Below are 11,078 nucleotides of genomic sequence, written 5' to 3'. Positions count from 1 at the left end.
ATTATGCCACTTCACCAAAGCCATTGTAGGATGTAACTCGTGCGTTGCCAGACTCTCATGTATCCTTTTAACTAAATTTTAAAGGCCTGGTTATAATTGGATAACCTTGTCGGCTTGTCCTCTACTCTATGACTGTGCTGCTGTGTAGATAATTAGAGAAACCGTATAACTATCAACTATTGGAATGATCTGGTATATATGCACTTCAAAGGCGAAAGAAATTATTTTGCTATAGATATTGTAGTGCTGTCCTTATTACACTTAGTCTTCCTCGAAGATTGAAGCACTCAATGTGCTGTAGTGAATTACGTTTGCAGACAAAACAAACCATCCATAATCCATGATACCATATGATAGTGTAATTTTCTTTTCCAGGTATCATAATCAAACTCAATTATTATTAGCAGAATTAGTTTTCCAATTAATATCGTTTATTTGATAATTGTAAATCAACATGTGAATCGTAAGATCCATCTTGTACGGAAAATGCTCAACCTCATGAGAGTTTTATCTTCATCCCTGCATATAAATTATATATCCAGAATATCACCCTGATTTCAAAGCAACATTCCACTTCACAAAATACGAAGGAATTCTTGATTTCTTAAGATTAAAAACTACATGAATATAAACATTTTCCCCTTTATTTTATCACAAACGGGAAGTTAAGAAAAACAAAGCAGTGCAACGTTAAACACGCAATAGCATCATTGTATTAAGTATCAAACAGCAAGTAAAAGTTGAATCTTATGTCTAGTGTAAGTAAACTTCATACATGTAACAAGACAGAAAAGGCATGTCGATCAACTGGAATAGCAAAAGCACCAGGCAAGGAAGAGATAAATGCAAGAACTATAGCCTAATCATCTAGCATGTCGAAGATGATAACTACGATTAGCTTGGAGTATATCCATGCCTAAATGAATAACAAGTCCCAAAATTATATAGCAAAATCCAAATGCTGTAAATCCCTTCTATCCAATTATGACACCAAAAAGTACTTTAGGCTTACAAAATCAAGAGTAACCTATGAGAGTATTTTAATCAATATTGAATTCAATTTCTAAGCCTATTTGCATTACTTTTCTATACTGTGCAGTGTCATCTATCATCCTTTCTCTGTTTTCCATCCTCGTCTAACGTTACTGCTCTACTAGATTTTGAAGCATTCACTCCTTCACCAGATGCATGGTTTTCAGGTGGACTGGACAATGTGTCTTCCTTAGATTTTCCAACCAATGCCCCATTAACTTGTGTTGTTAGCTGCTGGATCCAAGTCTCGACAGCCCTTTGGAGCATTATGAGCTTCTTGCCCTGTAAGCAAGTGATTAGGAACCTGATGAGAGAAGCGAAACATCTCCTCTTTAGGAATCTTCCTTACCTGATCATGGCTGTGCCTTTGATACACTGTCCTAAAACCATCAACCTTAACAAGTGGTGTAACTAATATACCTTCCTCCTCGCTGAAATCTTCAAGCACCTCCACCATATCATACTTGTGTATCACTTCATCTGGAGTATTTTCATCCCAGTCAGGAGACCAGTTTCTATAGAGAGCCCAAACTTGCCCCTTTCCAGGAAAGATGCGAACGACTCCTCTGGTGCCTTTTGTCCACCTAACCTTATGTGAAAATGAATTTAATGATTCAGTTATTTCATGCCTGCCAATCCTGAAATCCCCACAAGTTTTGTAAAAACCAGAACCTATCCAATCTATTGGGCCCAATTCACTGTTGCTTCGAGAGTTAAGCCAACTAATACGCATTCTAAATGGCTTCAAGGAGATCACCTTCTGAATTCTAGCATAATATCTAGGCATTCCATCATCATCATCGTAAGCAGCCCAGACCTGGTCCTCCTCAAAGGAATTTTCAGCTCTATCCAAGTCAAAATTGTGAAAATCAGAATCTGGAACATTGATTGTAAAAGCTTGGTTCTCCTCTACAGTGTCATCAGATGTGACTGGGATAGAATCACTGTCCACATGCCTGTTACCATGAATACTGGAACCTCCATGCTTCTCTGGACCAGTTATTTTGTCACTAAACGTGCTCTTTTGTCTCTTATTTCCTTTGTCCTTATTTGTAATCTTAGCTTCAGCCATAGATCTCCATTCTTTAAGTTTCTTGCGAATTTCAATCCGAGCCTTATCCATCAACATGATTCGTATTTCAAACATTGACAACTCTCTCTTGCTAGTAATACCTGAAAAACCATAAATCCTTTCTGTTCCCATGTCATCCTTTCCTAATTCACGAAAACAGCCCAAACTGGTTGCTCCATCTCTCATGCTCATGTGAGTATCATCCGCCCTTATTTTCTTCATAGGTTTTTCAACATTACTAAAAGAACCATCAGATCTGTTATACATCTGAGTCCTCTGCCATGCAGCAATTGATGCGGCTCCCTCACATTCTCTTCTTTTCTCACTTGACTGCTGCTTAAAACTTGCACCAGCAACAGATGATGATCCACCTGTGCCAACAAAGCCAGCCATTCTTGAGTGAGGAACCCCCTGGAAGTTTGTGTTATTAAAATAAGTCATGCCTGAAGAACCGCCAGATTGTGAGTTTTGAGAAACTGCACAAGTTCTTCCTGGATTACTTGAGTTATTCCATCCAGCATGATGTCGGGACTTCTGATTATGTTGCGGAGAAGACCAATTAGAAGACCTAACAACATTGGGAGGTGGACATTTCTCTATAGCTATAAAAGCTTCATTACAATTTGGACATAAAAGGGAATGATTCAAATAAATCCTGAGATACTCATAATGTGTCTTGCACCGGTTACAGATAGTCCAAAAGGTACCATCCTTTTTATGTGGAGTAGGAATGGAGGTTGAAGGTGGCCGAACACTTCTATTTCCAGTTCTCACATTTGAAGTTGCATTCTTGTTAATATTTTTAAAACCATTTGAACTGGGTGCTTCTGATTGAGACCCAACATGGTTGGGAGCATTATGCTGAAATCCTTGCAAACTCCTTTTCTGGTTATATGCTAGTTTCCTGAACTTATCTGATAGTAAACTCCATGCCTCTGAAACAAGCTTAAATGCACCCTCTGAACCTAAAGACTTGTTTTTGTCAGGGTGAAGAGTGAGAGCCAGCTTCCTGTACTGCTTTCTAACTGTCTCATCATCAGCAAAGGGATTAACTCCAAGAATACCATACCAATCCATTTCTCCACTTATTTTGTTCCCGGCAGAGATATAAACATCGAGTGTTGTCAAAAACTGGGAAAGACCCTCCAGTGCAGGATACAAATTTAAAGCCTTGAGAGCAAACTTTTTTGCAGTAGCATATTCCCTTTCAGAAAATTTCCTCTCTGCTATTTCTTTGGCCCTAGCTGCCTCATCTTTGTTGCACTCCATATTTTCCCAGTTGTCTCAACTCTTAATATGTTGCTTCATCACATAGCTAAATGACGAAAAAGAATTTAACCATCAGTTCAGGACTCTATAAACATGCCACCTTTGCTTGATGATCCTTCAATCATGTACCTCACCCAAAGTAATAAAAAATTGAGACATACCACTAAAATTCTTACGATTCAGGTAGTGGATCAACAATTATTCGAAAACCAGCATTTCAAAGATACGTGGCACATATAGATATTAGATATTCAAAACTAGTAATGACAAAAGCTATAGTGTGAGCAATTCCACATTTTCTTACCATATACGATAAGCCCCATAGTCAAGTTTTCTATAATAAGATTCCATGCAATCATATAGACTTTCCAAAACCAAAAAAATATATATGGCGTATTTCACAAAGTCATTTTTACAAATGAGGTCCTATACAACTTCTCCATACAAAGTTTTTTCCTCAAGAAATGAATTTCTTATGTGCACAATATAGTCTAAACATCTTGGAATTCTAATGAGCTTTCCTCAAAGAATATGCTCAGCTTGTGTAGACAAACTAGCTTGAACGTCTTGGAAAGTAAATGGACAATAAGTATTCCATTTTTTATTCTCTCTAAATATCTTGATGAGCCAATCCCCATCCAAAACTCATGAATATAAAGAGAAAAGGAACGTTCCCAAAGATTTATTGAACTCTACAACCAGAGAGGCTAGATACAAATAAAAACTTAAGTTTCCAAAGAACAGGGTAAAATAAAATGACCAAAATTTATTAAATTAATAGAACAATATATTTTATATTATTATATCATACATGTCTTTCAACAAAACATGAAACTAGAAAATGTCAAATGTAAGAATGGGTAAAAATTGACACTTGTTTCTGTAAGTTTTCTCATGTTATTAAAAAAATACCATTTATTAAGCAGCTCTTTCTTTCTTCGGTACAATAAAAAGAAAGACAAACAGAATATTACAACGTCTAGCAGCATTTTAAAGTGTCATCATCTGTTATTACATATATTTCAAGGCACAGCAACTAAACAATCCACATATTCAAGAAAACTCTATTCATAGACTAGCATGAAATACTTTTAAGGAATCTATTGACACATCCAATAACAAATGTCTACAATTTCCTTCCTCCTCATGCTTACCAACAGTGACAGTAAGACTGAGTTTAACAAACTTCTAAGCATGTGTTACACATTATAATAGTATAATACTTTATGCCATAATGGGGAAGAAACGAAAAAACAAAATAAAAATAAAGAGTAGGAAGGACAGATATAGATAAAAATGAACTGTTAGATGCCATGAATATATAAAATATTTTTTATCAGCCATATCAAGATGCAATTAACAGTGCCATTTCCAGCCTCACTAATAGTAGAACATGGTAATGTAACATTCTTTCAACAGGGAAAACCCCAGTGCACAAGACTCCTGGATTTGCACAGGGGAGATAAGGGTCGATTGCACGGAATTGCAAAAGGCTGTAATTTAACATTCTTTCAATAATCATTAGTGTTGAGCTGTATAGTATCCGTAATTAATTTGATTTTGATTGTGTTAGCAATCATAGGAATTAATTGTAAATAGAATTGATTGACGGGAGACATCAATTCTCTGAGTAATTAATTTCATTTTGATTGTGTTAGCAATTATAGGAATTAATTGTAAATAGAATTGATTGATGAGAGACATCAATTCTATGATTTTAACTTTATTTTTTAGAGTGATTAGTGGCTTGATTGAAGCCCAAAATTTGTATATATAATTACCTCTGTACAAAGGAAGAAATATACATATTCCATTGTTTGACATGGTATCAGATTTTTTCCAGGGAAAAGAATTTGTACATCTATTTCTCACATAGTGATCATATCCCCTCTTCTGTAAAACCCCAAATTTCTAATTTTTCCTCGACAATATGGAAAACATTGGACCTGCAACCCCTACCCCTATCACAAATTTCTCACCCCAGAATATAATCATCCAACAAAACAATTCATCCCTCCCTGTGTCTGTCATTCTAGATGAATCGAATTATCCTTTATGGTCTCAACTTATGGATATGCGTATTGGCGCTCGTAACAAAGCTGGTTATCTCACTGGTGCTGCGAAGAAACCGAAAGCTGATGATCCTGCATATGATGTGTGGATTACTGAAAACAAACGGGTCAAGAGCTGGCTCATTGACTCTATGACCCCCACCCTTATGCATCGTTTCATCCGACTCGAAACAGCCAAAGAAATCTGGGATGCCTTATCCAAAACCTTTTATGATGGCTCCGACGAGACTCGCCTATTTGAACTGAACCAAAGATCGTTCTCCACCAAGTAACAAGGACATCCTCTATCCGTTTATTTTAATGAACTTGTGTCTATTTTTCAGGAAATCGATCATCGTTCCTCTTCTCAGGTTGACACTGTTAATGGTGTCCTTCAAATGCAGTCTGCCATGTCTCGCCTTCGCGTGCACATCTTTCTTAGTGGCCTCGACTCAGAATTTGATCAAGTACGTGGAGAGATCCTGCGTAAAGATCCCAAATTGGACCTTGAAAGTGCCTATGCATATGTTCGGCGGGAGTTTCAACAGAAACAAACCATGAGTACCACCAACTCTGTTCCTGAACATTCAGCCCTTCTCACTCAACCACCACGCCAAGGACCAACCTTTGCACCTGGCAAGCCTCGCTGGGACTCCTCTTCTGGAAAATCCAACACCTTCCTTTGCTCTCACTGCAGTGAATCTAGCCATTCTAAGCAACGAATCTAGCCACCTGCCGAAGACGCACCTTCTCCTATTGCTAATGTTGCCCAATCAGGTATTATTGGTAAAACTCTTTCCCTTTCTACAATTCCAGGAACAATACTTGGATAATCGATATCGGTGCCTCATATCATATGATTTCAGATTCGAATAACTTGCATTCCTTATCCCCTTCTTCTCAATCTATCATACATACTGCTAATGGTAGCACATCTGTTATTACTGGTGAAGGGTCTATTATCTGACCATATTAAACTTGATTCAGTTCTGATTGTTCCATCTCTTGATTACAATTTGTTGTCTGTTGGTCAACTTACCGCTTCACTTAACTGCACTCAACGTCTAGGAGTTTGAAAAGCCAAGACCCGAGAGGGAGTACGATTAATCAAGTATGCAGCTGATTTCACAGCCTCTCCCCAATAAGTTCGAGGCATATTCATGCCAAATAGGGATGCCCGGACTACTTCCATAATTTGTCGGTTCCTCCTTTCAGCCAAACCATTCTGCTGTGGAGTGTAAGTGCAGGAAGTTTGATGCCTTATGCCATGGTGACTAAGAAAATCAGTAAAATTCCTATCAAGATATTCCATGCCATTATCAGATTGTAAAACACGAATTTGGCACTGATATTGGGTACTAACCATGCTAAGGAAGTGTTTAAAAGCCATAAAAACATCCCTTTTTTTCTTTAATAAGCTTACCCAAGTCATCTTGGTGCATTCATCAATAAAAGTAACATAATAACATGCCTTAGAGAAAGAAGGGACCTTGGCAGGGCCTCATACATCCGAATGAATAACTTCAAAAGGAATAGAACTTTTATTACTACTTGGGAAATAAGGAACACGATGACTTTTAGCCAATTCACAAGTACTACAATGGAAATCGTAGGAATTCAAACTCCTCAACAAAAGTTGCAGTCTTTTTTTTCTATCCCTCATATTCCAAACTTGGAGCCTAGGGTCTTTGGTTGCACCGTGTATGTTCATATCCCCAAACCTCTACGCACCAAGTTAGATCCTTGTGCCAAGAAGTGTGTATTCGTGGGTTACTCAGATCTTCAAAAAGGATACCGGTGTTATGATCCCATCCTTCACAAAATGCATATTACTCTGGAAGCATCTTTTCAAAAATCTGAGCCTTATTACTCAGGGGGAGCCTCCGAGACTTCTCCTCAAGGGGAGAGCTATAGTGGAGAAGAAGTCTTCTTTGATGGATGGAATTCAACCAAGAGCAACTCTTTCCCAATAACTGAAAATGCTTCAGCCCTTGATGAACTTCCACCTGCTATCACTACCCTTGATCATGCCCCTACTGATATGGTGCATACTCCATCTACTGAACTTCCAACTTTAACACCCATAACAGAAGACTCATCTAGGGATGTCACTGATACCTCACCCAAGGAAAATACTGAGGTACCTTCTTTCTCAACTCCATTTGATTTACCTGAAACACATATTCCTACTGAAAATATCTTAGATCCTCCACATATTAATATTAGGTGTTCCTTGAGACCTAACAAAAGTGTGCCAAAAAATCAATATGAACCAGACCCAAAAGCAAATGTTAAATATCCAATTAGAAGCTATGTATCCACTCATAGGCTATCTGAATCATATGCTCTGACGGTTAATCAATTGTCTAGTGTATATGTTCCTAACAATTTGCAAGAGGCCTTACATGATCCAAGGTGGAAGAAAGCAATGAATGAGGAAATGGAAGCATTACAAAAGAACTCAACATGGGAGCTGGTTCCCTTGCCAAATGGAAAGAAAACCATAGGGTGCAAATGGGTGTTCACAGTTAAACTAAAAGCAGATGGAAGCATTGATAGGTACAAAGCTAGACTAGTAGCAAAAGAATACACACAGAAGTACGGAGTAGATTATCAAGACACTTTTGCCCCGGTTGCCAAACTTAATACTATTCGAATCCTTTTGTCTATTGCTGCAAACAAAGATTGGCCCCTAAAACAATTTGATGTTAAAAATGCCTTTCTAAATGGAGATCTTGAAGAGGAGGTCTATACGGAGATACCACCAGGTGTCAAGAGGAGCTCCATGGGAAAAAATGAAGTTTACAAATTGAAGAAAGCTTTATATGGGCTCAAGCAATCACCTCGAGCCTGGTTTGGAAGATTTTCTCAAGCAATGAATAACTTTGGGTATAACCAAAGTAATGCAGATCATACTCTCTTCATAAAGAACAAAGATGGAAAGGTAACAACATTGATTGTGTATGTTGATGATATGGTTTTGACTGGTGATGATCCATGCGAAATGAAGTTATTACAGAAGTATCTAGCAACTGAATTTGATATGAAAGATTTGGGACAACTCAAATACTTCTTAGGCATCGAGATTGCTCGATCTAAACAGGGAATCTTTCTCTCTCAAAGAAAATATATACTGGATCTTCTTGCTGATACAGGATTGCTTGCATGCAAACCAGTGGAAACACCTATAGAGATGAACCATACACTTGGTATCTTCCCTAATCAAGTCCCAACCGATATTGGCAGGTATCAAAGGTTAGTTGGTAGACTAATTTATTTATCGCACACTAGGCCAGATATAGCTTATGCCGTAAGTGTTGTGAGCCGCTTCATGCATGCTCCTAGTGTGGACCATATGAATGCTATATATCGAATTCTTAGGTACCTAAAGGGTGCCCCCGGCCGAGGTTTGTTGTTCTCAAAAAATAATACTTCCTGCATTTAGGGATATACAGATTCTGATTGGGCTGGAGATCAAACCACCAGGAAATCCACTTCTGGTTATTTCACCTTTGTGGAAGGCAACTTGGTGACTTGGAAAAGTAAAAAACAAAAGGTTGTAGCAAGGTCAAGTGCAGAAGCTGAATTTCGAGGTATGGCTCATGGTGTGTGTGAATTATTGGGGATCAAAAGTGTCCTAAAAGATTTAGGAGTTTGTTATGACCATCCTATGAACCTGCACTGTGATAACAAAGCTGATATTGAAATTGCACACAACCCAGTTCAGCATGATCGGACTAAACATGTGGAAGTAGACAGACATTTCATCAAGGAGAAATTAGATCAAAAAATTATACACTTTCCTTTTGTAAAATCTGAAGATCAACTTGCTGATATATTGACTAAAGCTGTGTCCGGGAAGGTGTTTCAAGATGCTATTGGCAAGTTGGGCATGATAGATATTTATGCTCCAACTTGAGGGAGAGTGTTGAGTTGTATAGTATCCGTAATTAATTTGATTTTGATTGTGTTAGCAATCATAGGAATTAATTGTAAATAGAATTGATTGACGGGAGACATCAATTCTCTGAGTAATTAATTTGATTTTGATTGTGCTAGCAATTATAGGAATTAATTGTAAATAGAATTGATTGATGAGAGACATCAATTCTATGATTTTAACTTTATTTTTTAGAGTGATTAGTGGCTTGATTGAAGCCCAAAATTTGTATATATAATTAACTCTGTACAAAGGAAGAAATATACAGATTCCATTGTTTGACAATTAGTAAGCTCAGCTCAATACAGAGAACCGATTTTTTCCCCCTTTGGAGACAGTAACACAGTAACATCGCTGTATTTCATGACTTAATTAGCTGGCATCCATGGATCACAAAATTAAAAGCACCAACATTGAATATTAAAAATAAACGAATAAAAATCAATAAACAAAACCTCAGAATTTAAATTGTTGATAAATATCACAAATCACCTAATTAATACATATCATGGCGACACACAAACAGAATATACAGGCACCACACGGACAAAGCAAGAAATTCGGAATCGGAACCCATATCCTCTTCCCAAATGTATCTAGAGAAGAACGAGTTTTCAAGCCAGTATGCACTTCGAAAATTGACACTAAAGAAACCCGCCAAGGATCTACAGGGCATGCATTTTCAAACAACACACAACGGTCAACATTCATAGTTTCAAATTCTGCAACTAAATTACTGAAACCCTAGACTCTGAAGCAAGGCGAATCTAACGAACGATGTAACACAAGATTTCGGTGCAGCACCAATGGCAAAGTAATGAATTGAGTAAAATTACCAAATTGGAGAGAGGCTATGCGCTACGGTTTGAAATTTGAATCTGAGAAGACCATCACCATGTACAATGACCCATCTGTCAAAAGACTCACCAAGAATTTAACTTCCCCAAAATGTTGGTGAAAATGGCAAGTCTTGTATCTATTTTCTAGCTTTCATTTCCACTTTTGTAATGCATTGGGACCCAAAATGCTTAACTAGGGTTAATTTTTAACTCATGGTCCTTAGACTGGTTTATACCATGAATTGCCCAAAATAAATTTAATAATAAGAGTGAGATTATCTATGTTGCACCGATACGATATATGATATAATACGATATTCTGATATGTTAATTCTTAAAATTATTAGATTTTGAATAATTAGGACATATTTTGATATTAAATAATATTTTTAATTTGTAATATTCCAGAAAAATAATAGTAATTTAGAATAATAATAATAATAATGAATTAATAATAATAATAAACTATAAATTAGTAATATATATGTATATTTGATGGTGATAGATAACAAATTATAATATAAATTTTACCTTTGATAAAATGATGTGCAATATTTGTGCGATATGACTCCTATTGAATAATTGAGAAAATTGATTTTAATACCATGTAAATTATGTTGATAGACATTTGAATTATGATAATGGATATTAGTTGAACTTATTTTGAATATTTTAATATTTTTGAATAGTATGGAAAGTTATGATGACCTTGAGCAATAGATATATTGAAAGAAAAAAATTTCAAATATGATAATTGTAATATGATTGAATTTTGATGATTGTGTGATTGTAATTAATTAATAGTGGAAAGATAGCTTTGGGATAGTACCTCCCAAAGTGATGAACACAACCTTTGGGCTTTATGCCTCCGATAT

General features: G+C 36.6%; 1 protein-coding gene across 2 annotated transcripts; it reads right to left on the bottom strand.

Annotated features, from left to right (window-relative positions):
- Positions 1-968: 968 nt before the first annotated feature.
- Positions 969-10,326, bottom strand: LOC133304163 (uncharacterized). 2 transcript variants are annotated; one of them, XM_061504148.1, is made up of 3 exons: positions 10,201-10,326; positions 1,453-3,419; positions 969-1,314 (listed from the first exon to the last, which is right to left on the bottom strand). In XM_061504148.1, the coding sequence occupies exons 2-3, from the start codon at positions 3,371-3,373 to the stop codon at positions 1,247-1,249; spliced, it is 1,989 nt and encodes a 662-aa protein (XP_061360132.1). In that variant the 5' UTR covers positions 3,374-3,419; positions 10,201-10,326; the 3' UTR covers positions 969-1,246. The 2 variants fall into 2 exon arrangements, with proteins under 2 accessions (XP_061360132.1, XP_061360131.1); XM_061504147.1 differs by having other exon boundaries at positions 969-3,419.
- Between the last annotated feature and the right edge of the window lie 752 nt (positions 10,327-11,078).

The sequence above is a fragment of the Gastrolobium bilobum genome, unplaced genomic scaffold, assembly GCF_033153095.1.
Source record: "Gastrolobium bilobum isolate Gb01-03AN ecotype WA unplaced genomic scaffold, APGP_CSIRO_Gbil_v1 utg3900, whole genome shotgun sequence".
In the NCBI taxonomy this organism is placed as follows: domain Eukaryota; kingdom Viridiplantae; phylum Streptophyta; class Magnoliopsida; order Fabales; family Fabaceae; genus Gastrolobium; species Gastrolobium bilobum.
Note: the sequence above shows the minus strand (reverse complement) of the source record. Positions and strands in the feature narration are given on the sequence as shown.